An 18,629-nucleotide genomic window follows, 5' to 3' on the forward strand; every position below is an offset into this window, starting at 1 on the left:
GGGGAATTCTAGTACCAACAGCGACTAGGTTGTACTTCACAGATGCCAAATCTGGGAGACATCCTGGATTCAAGATAGCTCTACTGTACAGGCAGAGCATTGGTAGATCTTCATCCACCATTGTACCCCAGCATCTAGAACAATGCTTGACGTGTAGTAGGCCCTAGGAATTACAGGTTAAATGAATACATAAAAGGAAGGCAGCATAAGTCACTGTAGAACTTTGTCAGAATAGAGTCGTGATACAGATGAAACACTGCTGACCCTGCGAAGGGGTGACCATACCCCTTTTTTACTGGTGATCATTAAAACCACAGATTTGCCCAACTTCATTCAACATGCTACACTGGGGAGCTGGAATTTCACTAGATGTGCTTGACTAAAGCTTGTGCTGGTGATTTGTGCCCCAGAGGTTGAAAGTGTAAACAGAAGTAAACCCACATTACAAGAATATTAAGAAAGCATCATAGCAGCTGTTCTTTTGGAGAGTCCATCAAAAAATATTTTAATAAGAGCCTGATCTGAAATATCAGGAAGCATTTTCTCTTGGTTTTACTATTTAGGGCTAGGGAACCTCTATCAGAACAAGTAATTTCTATCAGAGTCTTGTATTACTGCGTTACTAGTCAGAGTTTTTAAAGTAAAGATTGGCCATGGATTGTCTGTGTCTCCAACTAAACAGAACAAAATGTAGGAACTGTCTTACAGGGCATTAGAAAGGAGACCAATTGTCTTCTGGGTGGTTGTAGCTTTGAAATAACTACAGTTAAGCATAAGGAACTCAAGAAATTGCTTACATTGTGTGTGTGTATGTGCCCACATGCATGCCCGTGTATGTGTGTGTAGGTATAGATATGGTCAGCGGTATTCTTGCCATTTTTTGAAGCCATCTGGGGTTAAGGTTTTCTTTGACTAGTTTATGATCCTCTACCAAATTACTGTAGAATGCATTGCCTCTCCACTGGAGGTCATATTGATATTGACTTTTTAAAATTGACTTTTTTGTAGGTATCAGTATTATCTGCAGCTGAAGAAAGATATCTTGGAAGGAAACATTCCTTGTACATTAGAACAAGCAATTCAGCTAGCAGGCTTGGCTGTTCAAGGTAAATAATGACAGTTGATGATGTAATACATATATCAGATTAAGATGTGTGTTATAACCAGGGCGCCCGGCTGCCTTAGTCAGTGGAGCACGGGACTCTTGATCTCAGAGTTGTAAGTTAAAGCCCCATGTTGGGTGTGGACATTACTTTAAAAAAAAAAAAAGATCCTTTAAAGAAAAAAATGTGTGTTGGGGCGCCTGGGTGGCTCAGTCAGTTAAGCGTCTGCCTTTAGCTCCGGTCATGATCCTGGAGTCCTAGGAGATGTGGCCCCTTGTCTGGCTCCAGGCTTAGCAGGAAGTCTGCTTCTCCCTCTCCCTGTGCCCCATCCAACTGCTCATGTCCTCTCGAGCACTCTCTCTCCCCCTTGCTCTGTCTCTCAAATGGATAAATAAAATCCTTTAAAAAATGTGTGTTATAACAAAACCAGCAAGGGATTCTTAAAGTTACTGACTTCCTATAGTAGTGTTTATGTATTGGTGAAATCAGTTTTCTTGCAGGAAAAAATGAATTTGGGTTACTTCTGTGAAATAAGAGACTTTGGAAGGGTAAGCCTGGTAGCATATGTCAACAGTGCAAACAGACCACCATTAGAGAAACACACACACACAGTTCAAGGAATTTTTTTTTTTTTTAAGATTTTATTTATTTATTCGACAGAGAGAGATTACAAGTAGGCAGAGAGGCAGGCAGATTGAGAGGAGGAAGCAGGCTCCCTGCTGAGCAGAGAGCCCGATGCGGGACTCGATCCCAGGACCCTGAGATCATGACCTGAGCCGAAGGCAGCGGCTTAACCCACTGAGCCACCCAGGCGCCCCACAGTTCAAGGATTTGATCTATAGCTAACTAATATTTAGTTCAAGGGCTTGATCTATAGCTAACTAGTATTTTAGGAAGTGAGGTTGATGAAGTTATGTTTACTTACACTTTTTTTCTTTAAAGATACGTATATTAATTTTTTCTGAGAGAGAGGTGAGGGGGGCAGAGGGAGAGAATCCTCAAACAGATTCCCTGCTTAGTGAGGAGCCTGATGCAGGGCTCAATCTTAGGGCTCTGAGATCATGACCTGAGCTGAAATCAACAATCGGGTGCTTAACTGATGAGCCACCTGGGACCCTTCTGTTCACTTATACTCTAAGTATACCTCATTTATTGGGTTTCTTTCTTATGCACTTGTCCTGGATTATAGGGCATTATCAATCATAATAGATAAAGTTTTGCATTTCACAAACAATTTTGAATTGTTTGGTTCTGTTATTTTTCATGTCTAGTCAATATGTATTTACCTGTATATATATACTTTGGGAAGACTTATGATGGGGCATTATTTCAAATGATAACTGGCATTTAATCTTGGAAACTAAAACTTAATCAGAATAATCACTGGCTTTAAGAGTTTTTCATAAGATCTTTGCTGAGCTGTCTTTTTTTTTTTTTTTTTAAATAACAAACAATCTCTAAATAAATACATCTGAAGTGATACATCTTGAAGTGATGTGATTCCACATCAGAGGTGATCATTGCTATGAACAGTTTGGTTTCTTTCTGACATCTTTCTATGCATAAATAAGTAAGCACATGTGATTATAGGGCAGATTTTGTTTCTTTGTTAATTATTAGAAATGAGATCATAATACATGCAGTTTGTAACTTATTTTTTCATTTTATTAGTAGGCATTTTTCCAAGTCAAACACAGGAATCTACCTAATTAATATTTTTTAAAAAGATTTTAAAAATACACACTTTATATAGCTGTAAGGCATATTTGACCTCTAAATCATAAGTGTACTATCTATATTCTGCATATTGAATTTAGTTGTGCATGCTTCCTGTGCAAATTAAATATAATTGACATGAATATTTGTCATTTTGTATAGCTGATTTTGGTGACTTTGATCAATATGAATCCCAGGACTTTCTTCAGAAATTTGCCTTGTTTCCAGTGGTAAGAACTTCTTTTGACACTGGGGTTTTTATAAATAGTTTATTTCCATGTCCTTAATAACCCCTGAAATGAAGTCCGTATGGTAGACTGGCTAGGCTGGAATAGGGCTAAAACAGTTGACTCTTATAAACAACTCAAGTGTAAATGCTTCCCTTGTTGTAGTCACCAGTCTTTGTAAACCCACAGAGAGGGAAGGTGTGCATTCCCTGGGCTGCAGCCAGAGAGATTTGTTTTGTGCTTGGGTGTGAGTCTAAGAGAGAGATTCCCTTCCACCTTCTGAGGAACCACACAGAGGTTTTGCTTTTTCCTGAAGGCTCAAGACCTCACAGTTCTGTGGCAATGAGTGTGGCTTCTCAGTAGCAGTGTAAAAAGTAGACGGCAGGGAGACAGCGCTGTCTACTTTTTAAAGGCACGACGGATGTGACCGACAGGAGAACCGCATTGGAACAACCAAGGGAGGTGGCACGATGCTCTTCTGAGCGTCCACACAGCCAGCCAGGGAGTGCCCAGGCTGTGCGAGGCTCGGAACTGGCCGATGGGCATTACCAGCCTGAAAGAACGCAGCTGGAACCTCTCCGGGAGGAACTGGGAGGGCACGGCGGGCAGGGCGGGTGTTTGGCTCCTGAGCAGAAGAAGATCATGACCACCGGCTTCCGCAGACCCCCCCACAGACCGACACTAGTCCGAATGCTGCCCAAGAGCGAGGAGAGCCACGAACAGTCAGTGGCTTGTTCACACACTTCACATACTTACGGCTGTGTGTTCTCTTCAGGGGTGGCTACAAGATGAAAAAGTATTGGAAGAAGCAACCCAAAAAGTGGCCTTACTGCATCAGAAATACAGGTAACGCTAAGAAATAAGAAATGGCGAGCGTCCGGAAGCACAGAGGAGCTGCCGGTGAACTCGGTGTTGGCACAGGGACCCTTGGCGCTTTACCGCTGCTGCCGCCGGGACTGCGATGCGGGGCTCGCCTAGTAGCGGTGTTTATCGGCGAGGATGCGGGGAGAAGTGGAAGCCGTAGTCGAATTCACTCCCTGTGGTGAAGGGTTTGGTGGTAACATAGTCCATGTGGGTTAGTGCAAGACCAGGGAGGCTTGTTTCCTTTGATGGTGCAGCACCCATGGGGTCTTTCTCCTCCGTCCCCCACCGCACCCATCCCCCCCCCCACCCCCCCGCGCCCACCTTGGAAGCTGTTTATTTTCTTCTCGGGAATCTGTGCAGAGAGCTGTGGCGCTCTGACACCGTGCTTGTTGTGTCAGAGTGCTTATCGCCCTGACCCGCGCTTCTGGGTGGGTAAGGACTTTCTTCGGTCATGCATCTGGGTGTGTCGTCTATGAGAAAAAGCCTCCCCCCAGAGAATGCTAGTCTTTGTCTGAACCAAGTACCACACAGTTCCATTCCATTCCATTCCTATAACCACTCTTTAAGGTAAATGATACTCTTCTTACAGATTGGAGAAACCAAGCTCAAAAAGACTAGATCACTTGCCCACAGTTACATGGGGTAGAGATGGGATTTGAACCTAGGTTTGTCTGATTATATCCTATTGTTTATCCCCTTGCATTAAAAATAACCTTTGGATGGGGCACCTGGGTGGCTCTGTGGGTTAAAGCCTTTGCCTTCGGCTCAGGTCATGATCCCAGAGTCCTGGGATCAAGCCCCACATTGGGCTCTCTGCTTAGCAGGAAGCCTGCTTCTCTCTCTCTCTCTGCCTGCCTCTCTGCCTACTTGTGATCTCTGTCTGTCAAATAAATAAATAAAATCTTAAAAAAAAGGATAACCTATGGTCTTTAGTCTCTCCCCCCTCAAATCTATATAGTTGCTCACTAAAGATTAATCTTAAAATATCACTTTCTTTTCATCTCCCTTCCTTTCCTTCCCAAGTGTTCATGACTCTTCTCTGGCTTTCCCCTAGCCTGAGTTCATTAGCGCTGCAATTAAAGGCTTCCCCCAAGTTGGTCACATCCTGCCTTTCTAGCTTCGTTTTTTGCTGTCCCAAATGAACCTTTTTTTCCCCTGACTAGTATAATAGATCCTTCAGGCACACATCACCCTATCTCTTGTTACTTGCATGTACTCGTTTGTGCATCTTTTTAAAAAGGAAGTTTAGGAGGTGCCTGGGTGGCTCAGGCGGTTAAGCAACTATCTTTCATGCTCATGTTGTGATCCTAGGGTTCTGGGATTGAACCTTGCCTCCAGCTCCCTGCTCAGCAGGGAACCTGCTTCCTCCCTTCCCCCCTGCTCTTTCACAGACTCTGTCTGTCTGAAATAAATAAATAAAACCTTTAAAAAAAAATAAAAAGATAGCTTAGTACTATTGCTCTGTATGAGGCAGGATGCTGTGGCATGAAGATAAATAGAATTCCCTGCCATCATAGAATGTATTCCCTGCTTTGGAGTCTAAGGGGTGGGCTGGACGACCTAGCGGGATAGCAATTATAAACTAACAATGTGATATGAGCGCAGTGGGAGAAGTGTGCATAGAATGTGCTGGGTCTGCACTGAGCAGGGGCATCTGACTTAGACCCAGGGAAATCATGGGAGCTGACAGAGAAGTGATACACAGGTCAACTCTTCCAAGATAATTAGGGATTGATCAGGTGCACGGGTGAATGACAGGTGTGCTGGAAAGAGGGATGCGTGTGCGCAGAGGTAGGGAGGCATGAGGGAGCACCATGGCTTGGTTGCCATGTGGGCTGCCTTGTGGATGTGGAGGAGCAGCAGAGTGAGGCCGGGAAGGTCAGTCTCTGTATAGTTGAGCCCCACGTGGCCTTCTTGCCTATCCTTGTCATTTATAGTCTTTTAACCCTTATTTCCTGGATCAGTCATTTGGCATTTAGCACATGAGGCTTAGTATTGCCTAATATTTTGGATAATGAGCAGTTACTGAATGGTTTAGAATGAATTCCAGCTTTCAGTGAAGATTTTTGCGGAGTTTTATTCCCTGTGTCCCCCTTGCCTGCCTGAAGTACAGGAAGAGGATCTTTATGACTAACCCTTAGCAGGCAGCACTGTGCTATGCACGTAGCTGGTTTTCAGTCGATGTTGGTATAACGAATTTCAGATGCCTAAAAACCAAAATGTTTGTGGAGGTCTAATGCAAAATTGGTATGTAGCCTTTTAGAATTGCCTTTTGTTCTTTTTTCCATTTTTGGTTTGGTGATCGATCTCACATCTTTTGGGTTGCAGAAGGCTCACCGCTCCTGATGCAGAAATGCTATACATGCAGGAGGTAGAGAGAATGGACGGCTACGGAGAAGAGAGTTACCCCGCGAAGGTGAGCATAGCCCGGAGGCCGGGCCTCTCCAGATTAATGTTGAGAGCTTTGAGAGGATAGCGGGGAGGCCCGGGTACACCCTCCCATGCAGAGGCTGGAGATGTGCAGAAGCCTGCATACTTGAAAGCGAGATCCTGTGACCAAAATGTCACAGTGAAACACATTCCTGTTTGGCAGTTTGTTCTTTGAAATGCTCTTGAAGTGGAGTTCCTTAAGGAGCCCAGGGCTTTCTATTTTCATATCTATTGACAAGGTGATGCCTTGATTTCTTTCAGACTTTGCCCTCCAGGGTAGGTCTTCTGAGCATCTTCTGTCTGGGAAACCAGCCCAGGGAGCTGGGCGTGGTTGTCACAGCTGTTGTGCGGCTGGTGCCGGACTGCTGCTTTCTGTGCTTTCTCCTTCCAGGATAGCCAAGGCAGTGACATATGCATTGGAGCGTGTCTTGAAGGGATCTTTGTGAAACACAAGAACGGAAGGCCTCCTGTGGTATTTAGGTACTTTCCTTATGTCCTTCTGTGCGCGGTGCGTGGCTCCTCCTGGTGACAGGTTTTAGTACCTCAACTAGTAATGGCCCACAAGTCTCTCCCCGAGTCTCACTAGGAAATGGAAAGATGCCCTTCCGAGAATAAAATAACCCCCGACTGCAGTGGTCCTTTCATGAGCCACTTTCTTGAAAATCAAATGTGTGGAAAACTGCTTGTGAGGATGGCCTGCTTATGAAATGCTTTAGGTGTCTGACCCTTTTCTTACCATATGGAGGCCATTCTTTGTTTCGATGTGAGTTTTTAATTCCAGCTCCAGCTTCTAGGACTGTCTGTTTGTGGAAATCTGGGCCTTTTTCTGACTCTAGTTATGTACCAAAAATTCCTTAAATATCAACTTTTAAGAAAATTTCTTTCTTTCTTTTTTTTTTTTTTGGTTAAGCTAAGTTCAAATACTTTTGTATAATGTTCTTTTTTTCCCCCTGATTGTAAAAATGTGATACTAGTCATTTGTGGAAATCTTAGAATGTATGTAGTGAGAAAGAAGAAAAGGAGGTTCTACGGAAATATGCCAATAGTGGCTGACCCCAAAAGTGAAATTTCAGGTGGTTTAAATTTCTGGGTTCCAAATTATATCTTAAAGATAGCAAATTGGATCATGTTGCTCAGTCCCTCCTTTTTCATTCCTTAAAGTCCATCCCCTAGAAGATCCAAAGTGTCATTTCACAGAAATAGTTCCAATTTTACTCTGAGAGCCTGTTTACTTTGATTCTATTCCTGATGAAAAATTAAAAGTTTATATTGTTTTTGTAGAGCAGTAAAATATTATACCCTTTTTGGTTCTGAGTTCCTTTATATTTAACCATTTACTGAGTGCTCGTGCTAAGTGCTCTCTGTGTGTTTTCTCATGTGGTCTTCACAGCGCTGAGCAGAGGATAATTGAGACTTGGAAAACTAAGTGATTTGCTTCAGGTCACCCAGTTACTAACTGGCATGACCAAGAACTCCAGTTTTCCACTTCGGGTGGTTCTTAACCGCTGTGTTAAATGGCTTCTTTTATGAAAAGGAACTTAATTCCCCACAACTCAAGCTCTCTAAAAACTATCCTGACTTTCTTCTTGAGAACTGGTTTTTTCCTTTGAAGATTTTTTTTTTCCTAAGCTGACATTTTTTATTTCTTTTGCTTTACTGCTGGCTTTGGGGCTCAGAATTCTCCATAGCAATTATGACCATGGAGAGTGTACCTGGCTTGAGGAGCAGACACCCAGTCCTAGACCATGTTGCTCTGGGTTGGGCAGTACTCCTCATTTAAGTCTTCCCAACTTGTGACTTGGGGACAGGGGCCAGAGAAGGATCTGGACTACACCAGATTGGGCAGGACTAATGGTGCCCAAAGGGCCACTTGAAAACTGAAGCCCATCAGCCAGCTTCTATCTCACTGGATAGGAGTTTTTAAAATTGCCTTCTTTTGTGTGATGCCAAAAACCTTTAGGTTTAACAATTAAACATTGAGGGGCACCTGGCTGGTTCAGTCGGTAGAACATGTGACTCGTGATCTCGGGCTGTAAGCTCGAGTCCCATGTTGGATATAGATATTACTTAAAAATAAAATCTTAAAAAAAACCACAACGAACATTGGATCACTGCAAATTAATTTTATTTATTTAAATAAATTTAGAAGAAATAAATCCAATGTAATGGAGAAGGATAAAAAAGAGTAAATTTTTTGTTTCAGACACATTTTTCCCTTTCATAAAATCATATAGTTATGTAATAACATATTAACATGTAAAATCTAAATGTCAAATACAGTTAAAAAATATAAGACAGGAATTTGAATCCCAGTGAACTCATCCAGAGAAGTTCATGCTTTGGGTTCTTGGCATTTGAACTTTTCACCTTCAGGCTTTTAGAGCCCCAGTCCTCCACCTTTGTGCCTCACTTTTGCCTTGTATACCTGCAGAACTTAATGATGCTTGCTTGCCTCTCTCTTCTCTCTCACCCACCCTCCAACTGTGTCCCTTTGAGGGAAGCCCTGTACTGCACCTCACTGATCTTAGTATCCTGGGGACCTAACACAGTTTCTGGTATTGCCTATAATGGGTGCCCTTGAAGATGTTTGTTGAATGAATGAAGGAGGCATTGACAACCAGCTAAGATAGGGATCTTTGATCCAACTAATCTGGTAAATGAGGATAAAGAGATCTTACATATTTAAGTACTCTTTGCCTTTACTTAAGTCTATTTACTTTTTGCAACTAGCTATTGTCACTTCAGTGAGAAGATGCATGTTAGCTGATTAAAACAACTGTTTTCTTTCTAAAATCATTAACAAATGTTAGCTTGACAACCTCAAGCTTGAGAAGGAAAATCATATATTCTATCTTCCAGGTAGAACTCACATTGCTGTTTTCAATTTGTTGTTCTTTAGGTGGCATGATATTGCTAACATGTCCCACAATAAGTCCTTCTTTGCATTAGAGCTGGCCAATAAAGAGGAGACCATCCAGTTTCAAACTGTGAGTAAACATTAGGAATCTATGTGGAATGTTTTTCCTAAAAGTTAACAGGTTAGCATTTCTTTGTGTGTGTTGGGGGAGGGAGGTGACATTAAAATTATAATACATAATACTTACATAAAATGTAAAATTTTATAGCATTTTGCTTAATAGCCCTTGGAAAAAGTAGTTGCTTAGTTAATAGTATTGAATGAATGAGTCCTTGGATAAATACTATCTAGTATGATGATTTTTAAATTAAACCTAAGGGACTAAATAGGAGAGAAAGTAAGCACTGATACCTTAATTTCCATTGCTAAGCGAAGGGCTCTGTAGAAATACTGTTTCACAGTTACTCAGTTTTGCTCTTGACAAAGGCAGTATTAAGTCACTGACTCAAATATCTTGTTTCAAATTGTCTTTGTCTATCTTTGTCAAAATAAAAGTCGATTATTTTCATAATCTTAAAATTTCGACGTTACTTTCAAACAGTTTCATGGAAGAGTCAAACCTTAGAATGGTGTTCTTTGTTTTTGTTTTTGTTTTCGGTCTTCTTAATTTAAATTCCAAGTATGGCATTTGTATGATAGGCACAGCATTGGAAAATGAAAGAACAACAGTGTGTTTAAAGTGATTTTGATATACTATATCCCACAATTATATCTTGTCCTCAGACAAAGTCTGCATCAAGTCATAAATGTGTTCTCATTTACTTTGTGCAATATTTCCTTTGCTAGGAAGACATGGAAACCGCCAAGTACGTGTGGAGACTCTGTGTTGCACGACACAAATTCTACAGACTGAATCAGTGCAGCCTGTGAGTAGAGTCTATCCGTGGAAATGGTAGGAAATAAGGAGGTCAGGCATTTTTAACTCGAGCTTATGGTATCCTCTCGAAAAGCAAATTTTGTAGAAAAGAATAGTTTTATGACATTACTAACACAAACTCGGCTTTTTCCTGTTAAAATAACTCTCAAAAACATTTTCGTTTTACCTTCAGAATTGCTTCCAATAACAACAGATACATGCCTCTAAGATCTTCACCTGTTTACTAACATCACTAATCCTTGATAGTTAAAAAGAGAATGTTCTTTTTTTTAATCGGCATTTTGAGAAATTAAAGATTATTCAGCTTGTCAAGCTGTTTGAGGAATTTATACCTTCTCTTCCTAATGTACCTTGTTCTTGGTCCCCATGGGTTTTCCCCTTTGTGCTGGATCGTTCCGATCAGCATGCAGTCCTGCTGTACTAAGTTGCCCATTAAAAACACTGTCCTTCATTCCAGGTGCCATTGAGCCACGGCTGCATAGCTCTGCTCTCCCGTAGGGCACATTTCTGCATAGGGGTCGTTCGCGTATGCTGACTTTCTCCCACCTTGCTTCCCCTAGCTGCCACACACTGACATTGCTTGTCATAGTGTCAGTGGCCTTCATCCTGTGGTCCTTTCAGCACTTAACCCCCGGCCACCCCTTCCTTCCTGCACCCTGCCCCTCGTCGGCTGCCAGGACCCCACCTCTCTTGCTTTTCCTCTTTCTAGGCTGTTCCTTCTCAGCTTTGCTGGTTTAATCCTCAGACCACTTCCACGCCTTCCTCCTGCCCCTTGTACAGGCTTACAAGTAGTGCATCTGGTTTTATTTCTAGCTCAGTCTTCTCCCTGAGCACCGCTGACTGCCTGTTGACCTCTCCACTTGGGGACCTAAGAGGCATCTCAGACGTGATAATGTCTCAACCCAAACTTGATGCCCTCTTCCTCTTCCTGGCCCCAAATCTGCTTCTTCCCTACTCTTTCCCATTCCATAAATGGCAGCACTCCATATTCACTCCACTAAGTAGGCCCCAAACCTACTTAATTCCATCGTGAACTCCTGTTTCCTTCATCCCACATCCAGTTTATCAGCAAACTCTGCCTTCGAAATGTATCTGAAATCTGACCACTTTTACCACCTCCTCTGCTAACAATGTGATGCGAAGCCGCCAGTGTTTCTCCTCTGTAGGATTGCTGGAGCCTTCTGACGCTCTTCCCATGTCTGCGCCTGCCCTGCCTACAGCTTGTTTCCAGATTCAGCCAGACTGGTCTTAGTTGAATATGGGTCAGATCTCTCACCCTTAAAACCCTACACTGGCAAGACCATCTGAGATCTGGTCCCTGCCTGGTTCCCACCTTGTTTCCTTTATACCCTCCTCCTGCTCACCCTCTGCCAGCCACATTAGGATCCTTTCCGGTCTGTGAACATGTTTTGCCCTCAGGGACACTGTGCTTGCCCCTTCCTCAGCCTGAAATGCTCTTCCTTCCGATGCCTCATTCTCCCACTGTGTCCGTCGTCGTGTGATCAGAGGGAGCCTGGCTGCCCCAGGTACTCCCTCCCTGCCCGCTGCCTGTCTCTGTCCTTCCCCTTGCCCTGATTTATTCTTCCTAGTACTTGTATATTTGCTTGCTTACTTGTTTATTGCCTGACTCTCTTCTCAGCAGGTAAGCCCCACAGCAATGCGGGGGCAGGCACTCTGGTTAGTCCCTGTGTTCCCGGTGCTGAGCAAGGGGCTGGCCTGCAGTAGGCCTTGGTGAATTTGTTGAAGAAATGCATGTTAAGAGATCTGATTGGGGATGTCCGTGGTGCTGGAGGAGCCCTTAGAAGAAGGGCTCCTAACCCAGAACTGCCAAGCTAGGAAAGGCTTCCCAGTAGATGGCATCTACCCTGAGATGTAGAAAGTTTCACTCCATATCCACAACCTTCCTTTAAGCTGCGCTCTCCCCCTGGCGCATTGTGGCTGCCTCCCGTCTGGCTCCCCTACCCCATCTCCCCTGGCTCTAGCCAGTTTTCTGGATGGATGAGCAAAAGATGTAGCACTTCACCAAAGTTCTAGCTCAGAACCACATCTGAGCCTGTCCCCTTCCGCACCCTTCCTTAGCTATGGTGTGAAGTGCAAGAGTCCTGTGATCCTCCCCTGGGCTCATCTGCCCAGTTGACCCCTGGCCCCGGCCCCGGAGCCCATAGTCCTTACAACGCCGATGGCTCCTGCAGCCCCATGTCTTGCTGGAATGCGCTCTCCCCCCTTCTCTGGCAGACTCTGTGGTTTGTCCGGATCGGTGCAAGTGGGGCCGTCCTGGAGGCCACCAGCATTTAGTTTGCTTCATTCTTTGTCCCATTCTCAAAGTACTGGTGGTTTCCTACCACTTTCATAACAATGATCTGATTCCCTGGATACTTTCTCTGGGCCAAGCATTATGCGGAGAGGTTTTATCTCCTTTCCTCTTTACAGTTGCCTGATTTGTACAGTTACTACTGCCCTTTTGTAGACCAAGGTATGGGGATGTAGAGGCCTGCAATGTCATGGCCGCTGTGCAGCCGGCGCTCCCTGCACCACATGGGGCTGCGGGCGTGGCACATGCCTGCTGTCCTCTGTGGACCAGGCATTTGTGTCTCATCTGCCAATGTCCCAGTGGCCACCAGGGCACCTGGCACCTAAGGCTTAGTGAGTGATGGAAGCCTGAGACGGTGCTGGGTATCAGAGGGGAGGAGAGAGAGCCGTTTGCTCCTTGTTGATTTCCTTTTACCACTGATTGTAAATTGAGGAAAAAAAAATCTGAACAGGACATTTGTCCCTTCAGGCCAAGAAGGAAGAGGAAAGGCTGTGGGGATACTTTCTATTTTATAAGTACCAAAGGTGTGAAGAAAACTTGGTTAAGAATAACCGTGCAGGGGCGTCTGGGTGGCTCAGTGGGTTAAGCCGCTGCCTTCGGCTCAGGTCATGATCTCGGGGTCCTGGGATCGAGTCCCGCATCGGGCTCTCTGCTCAGCAGGGAGCCTGCTTCCCTCTCTCTCTCTCTGCCTGCCTCTCCATCTACTTGTGATTTCTCTCTGTCAAATAAATAAATAAAATCTTTAAAAAAAAAAAAAAAAGAATAACCGTGCAAAGGGCAGGCCTATCTTTGGGACTCAGGAAGGAAAAGAAATGATCCGGGATGACCCTGTGGGAGAACAAGCCAGCAATCAGCCTCTAGCCCCAGTCCTCCTTTTCCCTTTGAAAACTTCCTCCCCCAACCGTGCTTTCCTCTGGGTCGGCTGCTGGTCTGCGGATGGGATTTGGGAGCGCACTACCCGACAGGGAGGAGGAGCCCTGCTTTCTTTGTGGGTATGGGAAGCCCTCTCTGAGGGCGGCGCTCTCAGGTCAGAGTGCCTTTGTGTGTGAACGCGCTTCCTCTGGGGGCCAGATTCCGTGGTGCTAGGAGTCCAGGCCAGTCACATTTGGGGCTCTCCTGGGCTGGCCTGGTTATCTGAGCACGTGTGACACTATTCTTAGGCAGAAGCGGTGTTCTGAGGTTCAGGCAGTCCATAGCACTCTGGAGGGGCACGGCCTTTCCTAAGTGTGAGGGTCTTCGTAGTGTTGGACCCTTAGAACCTCAGTTACCTCTTCTGGAAAAGAATGGGGTATCAAAGCAATCATTTTGAATAGACCCAAAATATCATCTCTTGCCAGTAGGCATCCATGTTGATTAATGGTTAATGCCTTTTTTTTTTTTAAGATTTTATTTATTTGAGAGAGCTAGAGGCAGCATAAGCAGGGGGAGAAGCAGAGGGAGAGAGAGAGGGATACGCAGACTCTGCTGAGCAGGGAGCCTGACGAGGGGCACGATCCCAGGACGCTGGGATCGTGACCTGAGCTGAAGGCCAAAGCTTAACCAACTGAGCCACCCAGGTGCCCCAGTGCCTTTATTTATTTATTTTAAGATTTTATTTATTTATTTGACAGACAGAGATCACAAGTAGGCAGAGAGGCAGGTGGGGGGGTGCAGGGAAGCAGGCTCCCCACTGAGCAGAGAGCCCGATGTAGGGGCTTGATCCCAGGACCTTGAGATCATGACCTGGGCCGAAGGCAGAGGCTTAACCCATTGAGCCATCCAGGCGCTCCTATAAATTTATTTCTTGATTATGTTTGTAGTGTGTAATAATGAGGATTTTTTTTTTTTAAGATTTTTTATTTATTTATTTGACAGAGAGAGATCACAAGTAGGCAGAGAGGCAGGCAGAGAGAGAGAGAGAGAGAGAGAGGAGGAAGCAGGCTCCCTGCTGAGCAGAGAGCCCGATGCGGGACTCGATTCCAGGACCCTGAGATCATGACCTGAGCCGAAGGCAGCAGCTTAACCCACTGAGCCACCCAGGCGCCCATGAGGATTTTAACTAAAGGCATTTCCCATTGCTTCAGGCTTCTGGCAGTGGATGGTCACCCCTCAGGACTGTTAATAGAGGTGGTCAGTGCTGACCAAGCCCCCAGGAGAGACACATTTGCACTGAGTCTTACTTCCCTGGGATGTTTGCCCCCTTTTCCTTTCTGCATATGCTCATTCCGAGGTTTTACCTGGATAGACCAGGAAAAGGTAAACCTGCCCATCCTCTGCTCGTCCAGGCAGAGGTTGCAGGGGTCTGGGCAGCCACTAAGGGTGGAGGCCCCAAGTGAGGACAGAGTCTCCTTTTCTCTAATTCATGACTGGATTAGTTTGTCATCTACTTGGTTTAACAGATTTATTATTTCACCTTCTTATTAATTTATTTTGGCAGAATTAGGAAAACTACATGTATGTATGTCTCAACGACATGTCTTATTTTTATAGGCAAACTCAGACTGTCACAGTGAACCCAATTAGGAGGAGGTCGTCTTCAAGGGTGTCCCTGGTAAGAAAGAAGGAAAAATGTAATTGCTTTTTTTCTTTTAGTGTTATCTTCCTTAATAAGAGATACTTTTGATAGTACTAATTTTTAGTTTGGACCACAAAAGTGTGCCTGGTATTTGATTGTTTTTATCCAAAGAAATGGTTAGAAATTAACCAATTTTCTATAGGCTGACCCTAATATTTATGTAATAATTTATTTTATTATTCATATTTAAATATTAGGTCCAACCTAATGCTTAAATTTTTTGACTATTAGTGAAGAGCAATCAGAAGGTAGTAGATATGTAAAATACTAGCTAATTTTGCCTGGCTAAATTAAATACACTACATAAAAGCTTTTCATATTCTTATGTTTACATAAGAATTCAGGAAACTTTGTCTATTCCTTCTCGCTCTTAACTTTTTGGGTAGAGCTTGTTTTCTTGTGATCTCTGGTGTCTGATACTAGTGCGTAGGCCTTGGCATTGTCATTCTGGGAGACACTGAAAGTGACAGATATCGTAAGAGCTGTAGGGTCTTCATGTTTATTTTCTATATAATGTATTTAACTTCCCGAGGAGTTTTTTAATGGACAGAAAGAAACCAGCAGAGACTTACTTTACATATATTACGTAGGCAGCAATGTGTTTTAACCCTGTTTCCAACTTTCCATTCCTTAGCCTAAGCCCCAGCCCTATGTGATGCCTCCCCCACCCCAGCGGCATTATAATGGACATTATACAGAACCATACACTTCCTCCCAAGGTAAAGTACACTATTTCTGAAATGCCGTACAAAATTATTACAATTTGAATAAACCTATGAAGACTAGGAAATCTTGGAGCCAGGATAGTTTTTGGCTGATTACAACCAAATCGCTTTCATGATTATAGCCATCCTGAATCCACAGAAGCAGCAGCCGTTAGATTCCATTCCTCGAAAATGTGTAGCAATATTCAGTATCAAATTCTGATGCTCAGATGATCCCAAGTTTGGCCCTCTTTTTCAGCCAACTCCTTTGTCCTGCTGACACTCCCCCATTAGCCTTTGAGTGTTTCCTTGCTTTACAGTGCAAGATATCCCAGGCTTGTTTTGGTTTTTTTCCTGCACGAGAACTTCCCATTGTAAGCGTTTAAACATTCCGTTTTTATTTTTCGCTCGGTTAGTGTAGGGAGCTGTATTTAAGACCATGCCTCCCGGGCACCTGGGTGGCTCAGCAGGTTAAGACCATGGCTCCCCAGCTGAACCTCAAGCATTCGTTCCGCAAACATTTACTCTCTCCTCTACAGGCAAATCCTTGCTGCAAAGGCCAAGGAGATTTAATGTTGAGAAGTAGTTGCACATCTTAAGAAGCTTAGCAGCTAATAGGTGGGGGATAAGACTAGCACACAAATAACTTAAACACAAAGAGAACATGATTGTTTTGAGGAGAGAGAGCCAGCAGTTATGTGACAAAAGACCCTCATGTTGAGAAGGGCTTTCTAGAAAGAGGAGAGGGAGGCGGGCAATTGATGGGGATTGCTGCCCCTGGTTTTGGGAGACAGTGAACGCGACGGCACAGACTGAGGAAGGGGCATTAGGGAGGGGCGTGGTACAGTTGGACTTCACGTAAGGAACTGGGAGAAGCCATGTGTGAAGGACCAGAGGTGGTTTGTGACGTCATGCTCTGGGCCTTCCGTGCACAGATGAGAATTTCCATGCAATGGGGTCGGCAGGTGGGCAGTAGGGGAGCCATGCTTCAGGGTGTGGGTCCCCTGAGGGTGCACCGTGGGGTGGGGGTGTTTTCTCGCTTCGTCACTGCAGGCTCCCTGTGCCCCATGATTGCCTCCTTCTGCGCCCCAAGCCCCACGCGCCGCTGGGTAAAGGCATTTCTCTCTGCCGTGTTAGTCTGCACGTATCCTAAGACTTTTCCCTTGGCTCTCTCTTCCAACTATGGCTTGCGTTCATTTTCCCTTCCGTTTTCCAGCTGCTGCTTCTGAGAGTAGTGCCCGTGTGGGTGGTGACCCGCTCACTCCCTCTGACTGTGCTTTGCGGCCCCAGCTGCCCTCTCAATCCCTGGCACCCCCCACATCCTCCTCACTCTTGAAAAATCTCTTGTCAGCGCACTGGTTCTCCTCCCCCTGTGCTGTCAGTGGCGGTCCCTGTCTGGAGAAGTCTGCCTGGTGTCCTTCTTCCCTCCCTTCGCAGGCTCCCACAGCAGTCCCGTCCACATTTCGGGTTTCGGCAGGGGTGGCTGTCACATCTGTGTTTCCCATGTGTCGTCACTCCTGGGCTGCAGCCTCACATCGCCATCTGTCCCACAGGTGACAGGTTAGGGAGCCACTGCACCGAAAGCCCTCGGCGGGGGTCCTGGCTTATGGTGTTAGCTATTAGAGCTTGCTGAAAATGGAAATGTTAGATTTGCGCTCATGCTGTGCTCCACAAGCCCGTCCCTTTCCCCTTCGTCCTTATTTCATCTTTGCAGTGACGTCACTCCCCTGGTCACTTGGATTCCACAGTGCATGCAATTTTGCTTTGCTTTGCTTTTCCCCCCTCAGCACACAGTCAGTCACACGTGCTCTTGCCTCTAACTCCATATAATATGCCTTCCGTCTGTCCCGCTGCTCCTGGTTCAGTCCAGGCTTACCGACTAGCGGTGGCTCCACATCTTGCACCCCGCCCTCCCCGGTTTACCTGATACGTGGGTGCCAGGCTCTTCCCCTCTCCCCGATGACCATTCCCTTGCCTGGTGTTGCACACTCTCCACAGTGCTTCCCAACGCTCCTCTTCCAGTCTTCCTTCCCACTGCTCTCTTACCCGTCTCCAGCTCCCCGACACTCCAGCCAAACCGAGGAAGCCCTCCAGAAGTCTCCTGTCCCGGCCAGTGCTGCCCTGTCACCCAGAATGCCCTTTGTCCTTATAGACGCCACGGCGCACTCCTGCCAGCGTGCTTCCGTCCCATCCGGGTGGGCTGGATTGGGCTGTGGGGACGCTCAGCAGCTCACATGGCAAAGGTGACTTCTGCTCAGATCCCTGGCCACCCTGGACTGGCAGGAGGGCTCTGCTCCACATCTGCCTGCCTTGGGCGTTCTGGCTAGAGGAGCCTCTTCCATCTGGAATGTTGGTCAGGGTGGGGGTGAGGAGGGAGCATGGAAACTGGTTGGCAACCCTCTGCTGTCTTTCCCTTGACCGCTGCTAGTCAGTGACTATGCCTGACTGACACCCAGGGGTGCAGATGGGTAATCCTGTGCACACTGGCTACTGCCGAAGCTGGACATGCCTTCCCCACCCCCACAGACTGCCTGAATGCTGTGTCCTCCGTGGGGTTGTTCTTGACCCCATCGACCTAGCCCAAGCTGGAAGTAATCCTTCCCTCCTCCCCTGTGGGCTCCTGTCACACTGAGTTTCATAGTGTAACTTGTCCTTGAACTGTGGTGGTGGTATACATCTCACTGGATTCCAGTCATCTTTTCCTCCCACCAACAGTCTTTCTCACACATGGGCTCACAAAGGGATGGTTTACTGGGTGTAGGGAGGGGCCAGGAGGGGCGGGTACTATGCCTGTGCCAATAGGCCGGGGTCAGGACCTGAGCTGTGGTGGCAGTGAGAAGGGGGAACTCCAGGGACTCCGAGGTAGCCGAGCCTTCCAGGTGTGGGAGCAGTGCCAGGACCAGGAAGCTTCAGGGTCTGCAGGAAC

At 45.6% G+C, this 18,629-nt stretch overlaps 1 protein-coding gene across 3 annotated transcripts in view; it reads left to right on the plus strand.

The window, feature by feature from the left end:
• Positions 1-18,629, plus strand: part of PTPN21 (protein tyrosine phosphatase non-receptor type 21) — a 74,062-nt gene that overhangs the window by 39,608 nt on the left and 15,825 nt on the right. For all 3 annotated transcript variants that reach the window (XM_045071536.1, XM_004739102.3, XM_004739103.3), the window contains exons 4-12: positions 1,009-1,106; positions 2,982-3,049; positions 3,822-3,892; positions 6,239-6,326; positions 6,732-6,820; positions 9,240-9,327; positions 10,044-10,123; positions 14,915-14,975; positions 15,634-15,718. In XM_045071536.1, coding sequence (XP_044927471.1) covers positions 1,009-1,106; positions 2,982-3,049; positions 3,822-3,892; positions 6,239-6,326; positions 6,732-6,820; positions 9,240-9,327; positions 10,044-10,123; positions 14,915-14,975; positions 15,634-15,718 — 728 coding nt within the window. The remainder of the gene's footprint in view (positions 1-1,008; positions 1,107-2,981; positions 3,050-3,821; positions 3,893-6,238; positions 6,327-6,731; positions 6,821-9,239; positions 9,328-10,043; positions 10,124-14,914; positions 14,976-15,633; positions 15,719-18,629) is intronic.

Source organism: Mustela putorius, unplaced genomic scaffold (assembly GCF_011764305.1).
Source record: "Mustela putorius furo isolate JIRA1106 unplaced genomic scaffold, ASM1176430v1.1 tig00000129_pilon_pilon_pilon, whole genome shotgun sequence".
In the NCBI taxonomy this organism is placed as follows: domain Eukaryota; kingdom Metazoa; phylum Chordata; class Mammalia; order Carnivora; family Mustelidae; genus Mustela; species Mustela putorius.